At 41.3% G+C, this 16996-nt stretch overlaps 1 protein-coding gene across 6 annotated transcripts in view; it reads left to right on the forward strand.

Moving 5' to 3' along the window:
• CFAP54 (cilia and flagella associated protein 54) overlaps positions 1 to 16996 on the forward strand; it is a 372444-nt gene that overhangs the window by 240471 nt on the left and 114977 nt on the right. For 5 of the 6 annotated variants that reach the window (XM_008256922.5, XM_089308813.1, XM_089308814.1 and 2 more), the window contains 3 exons: positions 445 to 602; positions 773 to 952; positions 1054 to 1180. In XM_008256922.5, coding sequence (XP_008255144.5) covers positions 445 to 602; positions 773 to 952; positions 1054 to 1180 — 465 coding nt within the window. The remainder of the gene's footprint in view (positions 1 to 444; positions 603 to 772; positions 953 to 1053; positions 1181 to 16996) is intronic. The other variant, XR_016216950.1, reaches the window with a different exon arrangement.

The raw sequence follows: 16996 nt of genomic DNA on the forward strand, positions 1-16996 counted from the left end.
CTTAAACCACTTGTGTCTCAGTTTCCTGCTCTGTAGAAACAGAGATCATGGAACCTACACTGTAGCATTATTGTCAGTATTCAATTAGTTCGTTTTATATGTTCTTAGATAATTGCCTACACACTTAGAAATGTTAATTCTTACAGTGATTACTCTTTTTTTTTGTATCCTTATCTATTTATCTGCCTCTATCCATCTTCAAATTTATTTCTGTAATGTTATTTTTATTTTGCTGCACTGGAACATCCTGAATTACTTTGTCCCAAATCATAAGAAATTTCTTTTCCATGTTTCATGTAGAGTCTATTTGTTTTCTATCTCACTATGTTATCCCTTGTTCTTGGGGATTATACGGTATTCCTGTGGTTAATGCTGGGAATGTTACACATACATGCTTTCTTCCTTTCTCAGAGCATCTAAAATAACCACACTTGTTTGTTTTAGAGAATGATATGATGGATTGTTTGAGCCTCATTAATGAAGTGTGTATGGAAGCAAAAAGTGCAAATGATACAGAGCTGCAGGCTGAATTCTTGATGCAAGCTGTGATCCTCGGCCTACAAGAGAAGCATTTAAAAACAGACATCATAAGAAACCTTCAGGTAGGAAGAAACCTTGTTCCTATTTATACTTAGGGAAGTATTCCAATTAGAAGAAAAGGGGAGAATGCTAAATTCCATTAGATACCAAAGACATAACAATCAACACAGCCAGCTCTTATTTCAGTGAGGTGGGAACAGCACAACCAAAATGAATCATTTTACTTTAATAGGATATAATAAATTTGCTTGAAGGAAGTGAGTTTATCTCTCCACGATCTCGGCTGACTCTGGCGAGAAGCCTCATTTTGCTGGATGACTTAACAAAGGCTGAGAAATTCAAGAAATCGCCCTCTTCAAAGACTGAAAAATTAAATTTGTTGAATCAGGCACACAGCATTCTTATTGAACAGGTGAGAATGCTTTTGTGTCCCCAAGACTTAGAACTATGTTTTTTTTTTTTCTTATTCCAAACTACATTCTCTAATTGCTCATTGCCACATTTCTGTTATAGATGATAAGTTTTGGAGAAACAGTTGAATTTCCTTTGTCAAACACTGATTATGCAAATCCATTACAACCTTTGAAAAATATCTATCTTCCTCATGGCATGTTACTGGCCAAAATAAAAATGAGAATTGGTAAGAATATTTAAACATATATTGCTCTAGAGTAGCTGGAGACAAAATTTAAGTTATTGTTAGACAGGCTATCATATGAGTACATTTAAAGGGGGTGATATTGATGAATATTCAGGCTCCATTGGCTCAATTTATTATTAGGTATTTTGTTGTTTTGTAGCTGTAAGAAATGGAATTGCTTTCTTGATTTATTTCTCAGATAATTTGCTATTGGTAAATAATAATACTACTGAATTTTGTATGTTGACTGTATGCTACAACTTTGTTGCATTTATTAAGTGGTAATAATTTTTTGATGGAGTCTTTGTGATTTTCTTTTTTTGTTTTTAGATTTTTTATTTGTTTATTTGACAGGTAGAGTTACAGACAGTGAGAGGGAGAGACAGAGAGAAAGGTCTTCCTTCCATTGGTTCACCCCACCAAATGGCCGCTATGGCCGGAGCTAAGCTGATCTGAAGCCAGGAACCAGGTGCTTCTTCCTGGTCTCCCATGCGGGTGCAGGGCCCAAGCACTTGGGCCATCCTCCACTGCCCTCCCGGGCCACAGCAGAGAGCTGGACTGGAAGAGAAGCAACCGGGACTGGAACTGGTGCCCATATGGGATTCCGGCGCCAAAGGCGGAGGATTAGCCCTGTGATTTTCTATATATAGAACCACGTATTCTGAAACCAGTGACAGGTTAACTTTCTCCTTTGCAATTTGGATGCCCTTTATTTCTTTCTCACATCTAATTGCTCTGGTTAGGACTTCCATTACCATATTGAATAAAAGTGATGAAGGTGGGTATCTTTGTCTTGTTTCCTATTTTACAGAGAAATCCTTCAACTATTCTGCATTCACTGTAATGTTTGTTCACTGATTTATATATATTATGTGTTTTACTCTTATATATGGGCTTTATTATGTTGAGGTATGTTATTTCTCTACCTAATTTGTTCAGAATGTTTTATCATGAAAATATGTTGAATTCTTTCAAATTCCTATTAGATCAAATGCCAATTATTGAGGTGTTCCTCACCTTTGTTGATTTGCATGTCAAAGCATTCTTTTGTCCCTGGGATGAATCCCACTTGATCATGGTGAACAATCTTTTCAATGTGCTATTGGATTTGATTTGTTAGTATTTTGTTGAGGATTTTTGCATTTATATTCATCAAGATATTCCCCTGTAGCATTCCCTTTTTGTTGTATATGTGTACTTTCCTGGTATCAAGGTAATACTAACTTCATGGAATGAATTTAGAAGAATTCTCTCCTCTTCTAATTTTTGAAATAGTTTAACAAGGATTTATAGTAATTCTCCTTAACTGTAGAATTCACCCATCTGCTCCTGTGCTTTTCTTTGATGGACGACAATTCAATACTATTACTGATTCAATACTATTCAATACTGATTCAATACTATTACTCATGATTGGTCTGTTTTAAGTACTCTTTTTCTTTATGATTTAGTCTTGGTAAGAAGTGTACATTCAGGAATTTATCCATTTCTTCTAGGTTATCAAATTCATTACCCTATAATTGTTCACAATAATCTCTAAGAATCCTTTATGTTTTGTGGTGTCAATTGTAATGCCATACTTTTCATTTCTGATTTTATATATTTTAATCTTCTTCTTCCTTTTTTCACATTAGTCTAGGTAAGGGGTTTGTAACTTTTATTTATCTTTTCAAAGAACACTTTTTTATACTTTTTAAGTCTCTAGGTCAATTATTTGTGCTTTGAGCTTTATTATTTCTTTCTTTCTACTGATTTCAGAAATTTGTTTTTCTAGTTGCTTGAGGTACAGTAGTAACTGGTTTATTCAAAATGGTTGGTGCTGCTCCTCTTTCCTCTTTTCCTCATCACTCCTTATCCTGGGTGGCAATGATAGAAACCATTCCTAGTGAGGTCACCAAGGAGTTAATTTATGATTCCAATCTCTGATCTTGCCTAGAAAGACCATCCACACCATTTGACATTGCTGACATCAATTGTAACTTCTTAAGTCTCCCTCATTCCCAGACACTGCATTCTCCCAGATTGCCCACTCTGTCTCTGGTTTCCCATCTTAATTACCTTATGTGTTGGGTTTCCCTTGTCTGTCCTATAATAAAGGCTGTCCATTTGTTTTGGTTTCACAGGCTTCTTATCATGGTGCCCCAGCCCAGCCATTCCTCTTCCCTCTCGACCTTTCAATCACACTGAGTTGCTGTGGTTGCTATGTGTTTACTTTAGACCTTTGCACATTCTCCTTCCTCCATTTGGAAGACTCTTCCCCACAACCCTTGCTTCTGCCTTGTCTTTCTCTTGGACCCTCCCTCAGCACCTACAAGTGTACCTCTTCTTACTCCATGATCTCAATTAAGCATCACATCCTGACCTCAAAGACAGGATTCGGCATGCAGCCCCTTCTAAGTGATCATTCTTATTGTGGTACTCACCTCATTGGTTGTTAAAGACAGTCTACTTGTTTGAAGCCTCCACTAGAATACAAAATTCTTAAGCCAAAATTTTGTTTTGTCTACCTGATATCCCAGTGCCTGAAATCAATCAATCCATCAAAACCTCAACCAATAATGGAGTCTTCAGTTTCCAGTCATCTGGTGAACTCCTGTGATGTTGAAGGATAGTTTATATACAATGAAAAGATGCTCCCACTATATTGGAAAAGCATACAAACAAAAAATTACAAAGTATTTGTAATACACATCATGATACCATTGGAAAATCAAGAAACAAGAATGATTTACACTCAAATACTCACAGAGTCTTTCCCTTCACTGGTGTGATTACAGATAAAGTTTTTCTTTTTACTTGTTACTTTTAAAAAATATCTTCCACAAAGACTATATCTAATTTTTTGGAACAAAAATTGAAAAATATTCTTTATTCAAGGTACAAACCCTAATGAAAATCAAGCACGTTGCACCTAGCACCATTTCTGTCACGTGATAGATGTTCAGTAAATGTTATATCATTTTCAAATATTTGAAGGAAAACAGACTAGTGGATAATGGTTTGGAAAGAAGACAAACACACATGATAGCAGAAACAGGAAAGTACGGGGTGGAGAATGCAGAGCAAACCGGTTGGAGGGTTTGATCTTGGCATTACTACATCTTACTTGTCTGATCTTTGATGCTATTTGCCTTATATGCAAAATGAGGAGAGGGCTATTCACCTTGTATATTCGGAATAATTAAAGGAGATAGAGTTTAGAGTATAGTTAACAATGCTAGAAGATAACACTCCATAGTAAATGGCAGTTAATATTATTATTATTCCTTTTTTTTAACTTTTATTTAATGAATATAAATTTCCAAAGTACGATTTATGGATTACAATGGCTTCCCACCCATACCGTCCCTCCCACCCACAACCCTCCCCTTTCCCACTCCCTCTCCCCTTCCATTCACATCAAGATTCATTTTCGATTATCTTAATATACAGAAGATCAGCTTAGTATACATTAAGTAAGGATTTCAACAGTTTGCTCCCACGCAGAAACATAAAGTGAAAAATAATAGATGATTTTTTTTAAATGATGATGAAATCAGATCAGACCTATTGTCATGTTTAATCCCAGTGAGAGTCAAGTTGGGAGTTGATAATTTCTTTTTTTTTTCTTTCTTTTTTTTTTTTTTTTTTTTACAGAGGATCAGTTTAGTATGCATTAAGTAAAGATTTCAACAGTTTGCACCCCCATAGAAACACAAAGTGAAATATATTGTTTGAGTACTCGTTATAGCATTAAATCTCAATGCACAGCACATTAAGGACAGAGATCCTACCTGAGGAGTAAGTGCACAGTGACTCCTGTTGTTGACTTTACCAATTGACACTCCTGTCTATGGCATCAGTAATCTCCCTATGCTCCAGTCATGAGTTTCCAAGGCTATGGAAGCCCTCTGAGTTCTCCGACTCTTATCTTGTTTAGACAAGGTCATAGTCAAAGTGGAGGTTCTCTCCTCCCTTCAGAGAAAGGTACCTCCTTCTTTGAGGACCTGTTCTTTCCACTGGGATCTCACTCACAGAGATCTATTATTATTCCTTACATTTTACTTTATATTTACTTACTTTAGTATCTTTGTTAGGTCAAGTCTTTTTAAAAAAAGATTTATTTATGTATTTGAAAGGGAGAGAGAGAGAGAGAAAGAGAATCTTTCATTGCTGGTTCATTCTCTAAAATACTTGCAACAGTGATAGCTGGGCGAGGCTGAAGTCAGCAGCCAAGAATTCCATCTGGGTGTCTCCCATGTGGGTGGCAGGAGACCAAGTAGTTGGCCATCACTTGCTGCCTCCCTGATGCATTTGCAGGAAGTTAGATTGGAAGCAAGGGAGATGAGACTTGGACTGGCTCTCCAGTATAGGATGTGGACATCCCAATCTGTGGCTTAGCCTGTTATGCCACAATGCCAGCCCAGTTAAGGTTTTTTTTTTTTTTTCATGTTTTCTCATATTAATTATTGAAAGCATCTCTTTTTTTTTAAGTTTATTTGACAGGTAGAGTTATAGACAGTGAGAGAGAGAGAGAGAGAGAGAGAGAGACAAAGGTCTTCCCTCCATTGGTTCACCCCCCAAATGGCCGCCACGGCCGGCACTGCGCCGATCCGAAGCCAGGAGCCAGGTGCCTCTTCCTGGTCTCCCATGTGGATGCAGGGGCCCAAGCACTCAGGCCATCCTCCACCGCCCTCCCGGGCCGCAGCAGAGAGCTGGACTGGAAGAGGAGCAACCTGGACTAGAACAGTGCCCATATGGGATGCCGGTGCCGCAGGTGCAGGATTAACCAAGTGAGCCATGGCACCGGCCCCAAAAGCATCTTTTGTAGTACTTAGACATCAAGAATGGTCCCAACTGTTGTATTCAAGGTTCTTGCCTGACCCAGATAGGTTTTCTGCAATTAGATGACTTTCTTAGTTTAATTTTGTTTTCCTATTTTAATCTTACCTTCCAGTGGTGATCTCTGGAACTTTTCTCCTTTTCTTTTACTCTCTCTAACTCCTAGACTTTGCAGAGATAATTTAATGCTTTGAATGCAAAATATTTTCAGGTGTTTCCTTTGAACAGCTACGTTCTTTTTGAAGAAATTCTATTTGTTACCTGTAATATCCAGTCCCAGTCATCAGACTTGGGCAAGTGCTGCTGTTGCTCTCGCCCTCCTCTTCATTCATCGTCCCCACCTTCCAGTGTCTGATCTGATTTATAGAGTGTTGACTGAATTCCCCTTTTCCCTAGTGTTTCTTCAGATGAGGTACCCCGCTGATATTCTCTCTGAATGCTTCTCTACAAATATTCCTTTTGTACTCCAGCAGGTGAATGATGTACTGTCTCAGTTCAGTATCAGAATCCTGGGGTGTGGCCTTTCTCTCAAGATTTGACAGATCTTGTTCCATCGTTTCTAGCTTTGGGTGTTTCACGTGAGAGCTCAAGTGCTGGTCTAATTTTTATTTTCTTTGGCTCAGAGATTTGTTCTCTCTGTGTGAAAACTTGTGAGAGTTCCCCCTTTGTCCCCGTAGTTCAAGAATTTTGCCAGTATATATCTGGGTGTGTGTCTTTTCTTTCTCTGCCTAGCACTCAGTGAGGCTTTTCAGTCTGCAGACAAGTCTCTTTCCAGCACAGGGAAAATTTCTTTTTGCTTAATTGTTGCTTGGTCATTCTCTGTTCTTTCTTTTTCTTTGGTTGCTGTTGCAGCTGGAGCCAGCCTCCTAGGTTCAGATCTTAAGTATGTGATATAAATCCTTGTGCCTTAGTTTTCTTACCTCAATTTTAAAAAGAGGACGGCAATTTATAAAAGGTGGGGGGCAGGGCATGGAGAGACAGGGCCTGGTGGTTAAGACATCTGTGTCCCATATCAAAGTCCCTGTGTTTGGTACCCAGCTGTGGCTCCAGACTCCAGCTTCCTGCTCATTCAGACTGTGGAGGAAGTGATGATACTCAAGTAATTGGTTCTCTGCCGCTCATAAGTGAGACCTATGTTTAGTTCCTGGCTCCCACCTTTGGGTTGGTCCAGTCCCAGCTGTTACATGCATTTGGGAAGTGAACCAATAGTATGGATGATCTCTGTCTGTGTCTCTACTCCTCAAATAAGTTTTTAAAAATAATGAGCCAGAGGCCGGCGCCGCGGCTCAGTAGGCTGATCCTCCGCCTTGCGGCGCCGGCACACCAGGTTCTAGTCCCGGTCGGGGCACCGGATTCTGTCCCGGTTGCCCCTCTTCCAGGCCAGCTCTCTGCTGTGGCCAGGGAGTGCAGTGGAGGATGGCCCAAGTGCTTGGGCCCTGCACCTCATGGGAGACCAGGATAAATACCTGGCTCCTGCCTTCGGAGCAGCGCGGTGCGCCGGCCGCAGCGCACCAGCCGCGGTGGCCATTGGAGGGTGAACCAACGGCAAAAAGAAGACCTTTCTCTCTGTCTCTCTCTCTCGCTGTTCACTCTGCCTGTAAAAAAAATAAATAAATAAATAATGAGCCAGGGCCGATGCTATGATGTAGTGGGTAAAGCTGCTTCCTATGGTGCCAGCATCCCTTTTGGGTGCTGGTTCGAGTCCTGGCTGCTCCACTTCTGATCTGGTTCTCTGTTATGGCCTAGGAAAGCAGTAGAGAATGGCCTAAGTGCTTGGGCCCCTGTAACTGCATGGGAGATCCAGAAGAAGCTCCGGGATCTTGGCTCGGGATCAGCCCAGGTCCAGCCATTATGGCCATTTGGGGAGTGAACCAGCAGATGGAAGACATCTCTTTCTCTCTCTCTGCCTCTGCCTCTCTGGAGAGCTTGCAGGGGGCAGGGTACCCACTTAGATCTGCCCTTCAAATCAATCAATCAATCTTTAAAAAAGAAAAGGAAAGATCCTAATATCTGCAAGAGAGAAATGCCAGATTACTTTTAAGGGATCTCCAATTAGATTGAAAGCAGATTTTTCTTTTTTTAAAATTTATTTTATTTATTTGAAAGATAGAGTTACAGAGAGAGGTAGGGACAGGAAGAGAGGTCCTCTATCCACTGGTTCACTTCCCAGATGGCCACAATGGCCTGAGCTATGCCGATCCAAAGCCAGGAGCCAGGAGCTTCCTTCAGGCCTCCCACACGGGTACAGGGGCCCAAGGACCTGGGCCACCCTCCCACTGCTATCCCAAGCCATAGCAGAGAGCTGAATCAGAAGAGGAGCAGCCGAGACTAGAACCAGCACCCATATGGGATGCCGGCGATTCGGGCCAGGGTGTTAACCTGCTGTGCCACAGTGCCGGCCCTGATATCAGATTCTTCATCAGAAACTCTATAGAATAGAAGAGAATGAAGGCCGGCACAGCGGCTCACTAGGCTAATCCTCTGCCTGCGGCACCAGCACCCCGGGTTCTAGTCCCGGATGGGTCGCTGGATTCTGTCCCAGTTGCTCCTCTTGCAGTCCAGCTCTCTGCTGTGGCCTGGGAGTGCAGTGGAGGATGGCCCAAGTGCTTGGGCCCTGCACCCGCATGGGAGACCCGGAGGAAGCACCTGGCTCCTGGCTTCAGATTGGCACAGCACACCGGCCACAGCAGCCATTTGGGGGGCAAACCAATGGAAGGGAGACCTTTCTCTCTGTCTTTCTCTCTCACTGTCTAACTCTGCCTTTCAAAAGAACAAAACAAAACAAAAACAAAAAAAAGAGAAGAGAATGGAGAGATACAGCCCAAGTCCTAAAGAAAAATATCTGTCAATACAGAATACTATACCCAGCAAAGTTTCATTTATAAATGAAGGTGAAATTAAAACTTTCCAAGACAAAAAAAATTATTGAAAGAATTTGTCACCACCCAGCCATACAAATGATACTTAAGGAAGTACTAGACACAGAAACAGAGAAAAAAATCATCATCTTGAAAGAATGTGAAGGCAGAAACCTTTTAGTAACAGTACAAAGGAGATGCAAAACATAAGGAATATTTACAAAAAATGGCAGGACCAAGTTATTACTTATCAATAAAAACTTTGAGTATAAATGAACTAAATTCTCCTATTAAAAGATAAAAATGGACTGAATGGATTAAAAATAAGACCCCTTCTATATGCTTCCTACAAGAAACACACCTTAACAGCAAAGATATATACAGACTGAAAGTGAAAGGGTGGAAAAGATACTCCATACAAACGAAAATCAAAAACAAGCATCTTTTTTTTTTAAGATTTGTTTATTTGAAAATCAGAGTTACACAGAGAGAGGAGAGGCAAAGAGAAAGAGAGGTGTTCCATCCGTTGGTTCACTCCCCAGTTGGCCGCAGCGGATGGCTGTGCCGACCCGAATCCAGGAGCCAGGAGCTTCTTTCCAGTCTCCCACGTGGGTGCAGGGGCCCCAAGTACTTGGGCCATCTTCTACTGCTTTCCCAGGCCATAGCAGAGAGCTGGGTCGGAAGTGGAGCAGCGGGGACTAGAATTGGCGCCCATATGGGATGCCAGCCAGGATGTTAACCCGCTGTGCCACAGTGCCGGCTCTGAAGAAACAAGCATCTTAATATCCGACAAAATGTACTTTAAGAAAAAAAATTGTTAAAAGAGACAAACATCATTATATAATGATTAAAGGATAAATTCAACAAGAAGATGTAACTATAGTAAACGCAAATTCACTCAGTGCTAGGGACTAAAGACTTGGGCCTAAGGGGCCTAAGGACTTAGGCCATCTTGTACTGCTTTCCTAGACCATAGCAGAGCTGGATCAGAAGTGGAGCAGCCGGTACTAGAACCAGTGCCCAGATGGGATGCCAGCACTGCAGTGGCAGCTTTTTACCTGCTGACCACAGCACCAGCCCTGACATCTTTTTTTATATTTTACTTTTGGAAGTTTGACTATAATGTGTCATTGGGAAGTTCTTTTCTGGTCATATCTCTTTTTTAGGTATTTATGTGCTGCTTTTTATTGTACGACCATATATTTATCCAAATTAAAGACATTTTCTGCCTTTATTTCACTGAATAAGTTTTCTAAGCTATTCTGTTTTTCCATTCCTTCAGTAACTCCTAACATACATATATTTGGTCGTTAGATGGTATCCTATAGATCCTGAACACTGCTTTTGGCTTTTTAATTTTTTTTCCTCTGGCTGAGATATTTCCAAAGATTTGTCTTCTAGTTTGGAAATTCTGTCTTCTGCCTCACCAAGTCTAGTGCTAAGAATTTCACTATATTTTTTATTTGACATGGTCAGTTCTTCCTAATATTTCAGTTTGATTGTTCTTTAATATTTCTATTTCCTAGCAGAATTTTTCATCCATGTCATTCACAGACTGCTTTAACTCATGTAATTGCTTCCTTTTGTTTTGATTAATATGATCTTTTTTTGAGTAATTTTTCAGGCATTTAGTCAATCTCCTCATCTTCACAATCTAATATTGATGCATTATTTTGTTACTTTGGGAGATTCATATTCTCTTCATTGTTCATAGAAATATATTTCTATTTTTTTTATACATCTGGACAAACACTTGTTGGTATCTCCTCTGAAGGCTTTTTCTTGGGAAAATGTCTTTGGTTTAATGGAATGCTCACACCTTCAGCATATGTCTGGAGGTGTATATATGGTGCTGAGAGGGACCAGGGAGCTCTGGCCAGCATGTAGGCGTAAGGAAAGGGTCCAGAGTGACACCCAATTTAGGAAGGATGGACCTCTGTTTTCAGTAGGGGGACAGGGAGGATGAGCCTGCTGGCTGGCATGTTTGCAGCCTCAGCCCTTCTCTGTGCCAAGGTGACCCAGTTGTCAAGGGTGTGCTCACTATGCCTGTGCACCTCTCCCACTCGGGTGTGTGAACTACACAAACGGTCTATACTCTCTATAGTATGAGCACAGAGCCCTCTAAGCTGTCGGTCACAGCACGCAGGCAGTTCTGAGTTTCTGGAGTCAGATGGGTGATTGACCAGAAGACCCATCCCTACCCCACACCTGACTCAAGTTTCCTGGCCTATGTATAACTTACAGGGTCACAAGATTCACACAGTCACAGCATGCAGTGGATCCACCCTCTGTCTTGTAAGTCTCCCCATCCATGGAGCAAGCTGTGCCACCCCTGGTACCAGCTGCCTGCAGACCCCAAGCTTGGTTGGTGCTCTGTTGCCTGAGTCTGACACTTTGGTGGGGAGAGAAGAGGGAAGCAATATGCCCGCCTGATACACATCTAAGTAGGTACCCTGGCCCCTGCACGCTCTCCAGGCTGAATTCAAAGTCAGTAGAGACTACAGAGTTCTCCCTCAGACAAGATTACCAGTGGCATGGGGCTGATGCCGGCTCCTCTCCCCTCACACTGGGAAGATGGTGTCCTCACCAGCCGCTGGTTGTGTGTGTTCATGTTAGTGTTTTGCCAACTTCTGCATATTTGTACAGTCTTCGCTGTTCCACAGTTTCTCCTCTGTTCTGTAGCCTTTCCTCTGAAAACTTCCCTCCAACTGTCTTCTGGGAACATGGTCCTTTTCCTTTTCTTCCATTACCTTCTCATGTTTAAAATCATCATGTTTCCCCCATTTAGCCATCTTGGATCTCTTGACTATTATGATTTGTATGTTAAGCTTGAATCTGTCTTTCAAGTTTACTATTTTTCCCTATGACTTCCATTTATAACACCTCTGATTTGAGATTTTTCTACTTCTACTTGATCTTTTTAAATCAGATTTCAGCCTTGACCATCTTCTCAAAATTATTTGACAATTTTATATCTTTATAATGCTCTAATTTTTAAAATTAAAGTTGTCCTCTCACCCTAGTCATTTATATTTCACTAACAGCACCTTTTCTGGTGGTTATATTTGATCTTCCTCTTGATGGCTGCTGGATCTTCTTTTATGCTGTGATGTTTAACTGTATCTGCTTCCTGAGGTTCAGGTCTGGCTGTTAGATTAACTTCTGCTACGCCCGTGTTGCAAATGGCAGAAAGAATAGCTAGTTCTGCCCCTGTGCATTGGCTGGGAACCAGCCTTCAAGAGTTCAGCTCTCTGCTGAAGTGCCCGCAGAGGCAGCCAGGGCCAGCATGCCTTAGCTTCAGGAATGGACAGGACTCAGGCCATCTTCAGGCCTTTCGCAGCTCCTTGGAAACCAAGAAGACAACCAGCCAGAGCTGCCTTTCCCTGCAGCTCACACGCAGTCTCCAGTTGTCTCTAGGATGCTGTCTCTGCTCTTTGACCCAAGGCTGCCTACACCTGGTTCTCAGACTCTCGTCCAGTCCAGAGTCAGAAAATCCTTCACCAACTCTGTGTGTTCTTACCCATTACCTCCTGGAACCTGCCTGCCTCCTGCACAGCAGCTGCTCATCTCAAGAGAGGTTGGTGGCTTAGGCATCGCAGGGCAGCAAGGGCATGCTCAGGCTACGTCTGTGCAGAATCTTTCCCCTCATCTCTCTTCTACTCCTTCCTTTCATTGTTGTTGATCATTGTTATGTGATGATAATAATCAGATACGAGTTTTATTAATTTATGTGAATTATTTCACCTCTATATTGCTTTTTCAATTGTGAAACCAGGCTGACTCAGTTGGCCTCTCAAATGCCTTCTAGCTTTCTGATCTCTTTAAGAACTATTTTTCCTGCATTTTTCAGTTCACAATTTGTTAAATTAACAGTACATTGACTTTTTTTCAAGATTTATTTATTTATTTGAAAGGCAGAGTTACAGAGAGGCAGAGAGAGAGGTCTCCCATCCTCTGGTTCACACCCCAGATGGCTGCAATGGCCGGAACTGAGCCAATCGAAAGTCAGGAACCAGGAGCTTCCTCCCTGTCTCCCACATGGTTCAGGGACCCAAGCACTTAGGCCATCTTCCACTGCTTTCCCAGGCCATAGCAGAGAACTGGATAGGAAGTAGAGCAGCTGGGACTCGAACTGACACTCGTATGGGATGCTGGCACTGTAGGTGGTGGCTTTACCCATGACGCCACAGCACCAGCCCCACATTGACTTTCTATATGAGCTTAAAGTACAGGTGTATTCCCTGATTTTCTGACTTATTAATATTGAATATGTGTCCCCACTCAATGACAACACTGTTGCTGTTTCTTAGACTCACTTGAAGCTGAGCAGATTTCTTTCTGGTATATTAAATTAAATAGACTTAAAAAAACAAAACCAAAAGCAGTTTTTCTGTCAAAACAATGTCAGTTTCATAACTTTTTTTCATGGAGTTGATGTTTGCTGGAGAAAGGAACACTTTAATATCGTGAATCACAGATTCATCTATGACTTGAAAGTTTCTTTGACAGTTTTCCTTTATAGATTACATCGCAAGAATAGAGCCTAAATAGAACTAAAGTTCCTTTCTTTGCTAAAATGTGATAGAAAAAGGCATTTTAAGATTTTTAAAATGAAACATAACTAAGCATCATGACTACTTCAGATTATTTTTCTCACTGAACTTTAAGCCTTCTTATTAGATGTAAATATAAACTACCAGTTGTATGATAGAAGTAAATGTAAGTTACTGAAATTTCTTATACTCATTCAACTAGCAGACATTTATTCAGGACAATTTATGTGCAAGAATGATGCTGGGGAACTGGGATATAATTAGGAATGGGTGACTGTCTCTTCCCTTAAAGTGCCTCATTGGGAGCCAGAGAGAAGATAGTCAATAATTTCTGCTATAATTATGATTTTAACAAATATATCTAAAGCAATTTACATACTACTAGTGTATATTACCTCTATATTATAGTAAAGCTATACATTATATATATATATAATATATGTGTGCCGTGATGACATGAAGATACTTGATATTTCTGTCTTATATTAATAAACAATTGTGGCACATTTTGAACTAAGCAAAATATATAAAAATGGTGGATACATGAATATGATGTTGTTCTGGACAAATGTCATTAGCATATCTTTCATTTCCTTTCTTGCCTGGGATCTAGTCACAGTTAGTAGTTGTTGGGATTAGGAATGTGGACTCTGGGGCCGGTGCCATGGCTCACTTGGTTAATCCTCCGCCTTTGGCACTGGCATCCCATATGGGCGCGGGGTTCTAGTCCTGGTTGCTTCTCTTCCAGTCCAGCTCTCTGCTGTGGCCCAGGAAGGCAGTGGAGGATGGCCCAAGTGTTTGGGCACCTGCACCCGCGTGGGAGACCAGGAGGAAGCACCTGGCTCCTGGCTTCGGATCGACGCAGTGCCGGCCGTAGCAGCCATTTGGAGAGTGAACCAATGAAAGGAAGACCTTTCTCTCTGTCTCTCTCACTGTCTAACTCTGTCAAAAAAAAAAAAAAAAAAAAAAGAGTGTGGACTCTGGGGCAGAATTATTACTCAATTCCATTGAACAAGTCATTTGACTTCCCTGGGTTTCCTCTTCCCTTACAATGTGGATAAGCATTAATATCACTTGCTGTGGATTAAGCAATTGGAATAATGTACAATGTGCACAAGAGGACACCTAGCTTTTTGTAAGAGTTTTACTGTTCCATATGGACCCTCGCTCTCCTGGGAGCTTCTTGGAAGCGAGGACTTAGCTTTTGGTCTCTATATCCTGAGCAGTGTGCCACCATCCTGCCTGGCTCAGAGTACAGGTTCAGTAACTTCTCCCTAGTGGGGAGACAGAGACAGAGGCAGGAAGGACACGTGCACACACAGAGACACACAGAGAAAGGAACAAGTTGAGACTCCTGTATGCTACAGAGATTGTCATGTTAATATTGAAAACCTTCAGAACCCGAAGGGACTTCAGCTCCTTCCTAGTTCTTCTGCCTCATCTTTTCAGAGGAAGATACTCAAGGCCGTAAGAGGATGGTGACAATAAGAGGATGGTGTTAATAAATGACAAAAAAAATTGCAGTTGAGAATCTCAATAGCTAAATTGAATGAGCAAAAGAATTTCTGAGCTTGAAGAAAAGTCTTGAAATAACTCAATCTGAGGAACAATTAAAATGAAAAAAATTGAATGAATGAAACCTTTGAGACTTATGGTACATCATTAAGTGAGCAAACATTCACATTATGGTTCTTCCTGACAGAGTAAAGAAGGCGAAAGGTATAGAAAGATCTATTGAATAGATTGCTGAAAACTTTCCAAATCTTGGGAAAGATATGTACATAGGTCCAGGTAACAAAAGGACCCTTTACATATTTAACTAAGTCATATTCTAGTCAAATTGTCAAAACTACAAGAGAGGATTTCAAAACAGCAAGAAAATTTATTGAGACACTTATAAGTAAACCACCATTCGATTAGTGGCAGACTTTTCAGCTGAAACTTCATAGATTAGGAGAGAATGAGATGAAATATTCAAAATTCTGAAAGAAAAAAAGTCAACCAAGAATACTATACCCAGAAATGCTATTCTTCAGAAATGAGAGATACAGACTTTTCATGACAAGCAAAAATTGAAGAAGTTCATCACCAACAGATTGGTCCTTAACCAAGAAATGGTTAAGAAAGTCCTACATAAGAAGCAAAAGGATGATAACTACCATTAAGAAAATATGTGGGCCAGCGCCGCGGCTCACTAGGCTAATCCTCCACGTTGCGGCGCCGGCACACCGGGTTCTAGTCCCGGTCAGGGCGCTGGATTCTGTCCTGGTTGCCCCTCTTCCAGTCCAGTTCTCTGCTGTGGCCAGGGAGTGCAGTGGAGGATGGCCCAAGTGCTTGGGCCTGCACCCCATGGGAGACCAGGATAAGTACCTGGCTCCTGCCATCGGATCAGCGTGGTGCGCCGGTCGCAGCCCGCCGGCCGTGGTGGCCATTGGAGGGTGAACCAACGGCAAAGGAAGACCTTTCTCTCTGTCTCTCTCTCTCTCTCACTGTCCAGTCTGCCTGTCAAAAAAAATTTAAAAAAAATATGTGAAAGTACAAATCTCAACAACAGAGCAAATAGACAAAAGAGAAAGAGAAGAAAACTCTAATATTCATATTTATTCTTACTTTTTCTGGATTATATTTGCTGTAAAATATTAGGAGTTTTTTTCCACTTGTATTAGGATATCGTTCTGTAATTTTTTTCTTATACACCTTAATTTTTTATATAAGGGCTATGTTGATCTATGATCTATGTTCAAAAGCATTTGATCCTTCTCTGTTTTCTGAAAGAACTTACTGTTTATTATTTCTTCTTTAATGTTTAGGGAGTTCACCAGTGAAACTATTTAGGACTTCTATTATCTCTGAGGGAAGAATTATCTTTTTTAGATTTATTTTTTATTTATTTGAAAGGCAGAGTTACAGATAGAGAGGAAAAGACAGAGAGAAAGAGAGATCTTTGATCCACTAGTTTAATCCCCAGATGACCACCATGGCTGGGGCTGTGCAAGGCTGAAGCTAGGAGCCTGGAACTTATTCTGGATCTCTGAAGGACGAATTTTTAAAAATGATTTTAATTTCATTTTTAAAAGACTTATTTATTTATTTGAAAGGCAGAGTTACAGAGAGAAGGAGAGAGACAGACAAAGAAATCTTCCTTCTACTGGGTCACTCCTCAGATGGCTGCAGCCTCTAGAGCTGGGCTGATTCAAAGCCAGGAACCAGGAGCTTCTTCTAGGTCTCCCACATTGGTGCGGGGGTCCAAGCGCTTGTGCCATCTTCTCCTGCTTTCCCAGGCACATTAACAGGATGGGAAATGGAGCAGCTGGGACTCAAACTGACACCCATATGGGATGCTGGGACTGCAGTCAGTGGCTTTTCTTCCTATGCTACAGTGCCAGCAGTGATTTTAATTTCTTATGGGGCCTGTGTTATGGCATAGTGGGTAAAGCCACCTTCATTGCCAGCATCCCATATGGGTGCCAGTTAGTGTCCTAGCTGCTCCATTTCTGATCCAGCTCCCTGTAAATGGCCTGGGAAAGCAGCAGAAGATGGCTCAAATACTTGGACCCTTGACACCCACGTGGGAGACCTGGAAG

This window comes from Oryctolagus cuniculus, chromosome 11 (assembly GCF_051225735.1).
Source record: "Oryctolagus cuniculus isolate XC-2025 breed Fujian yellow rabbit chromosome 11, ASM5122573v1, whole genome shotgun sequence".
Taxonomy (NCBI): domain Eukaryota; kingdom Metazoa; phylum Chordata; class Mammalia; order Lagomorpha; family Leporidae; genus Oryctolagus; species Oryctolagus cuniculus.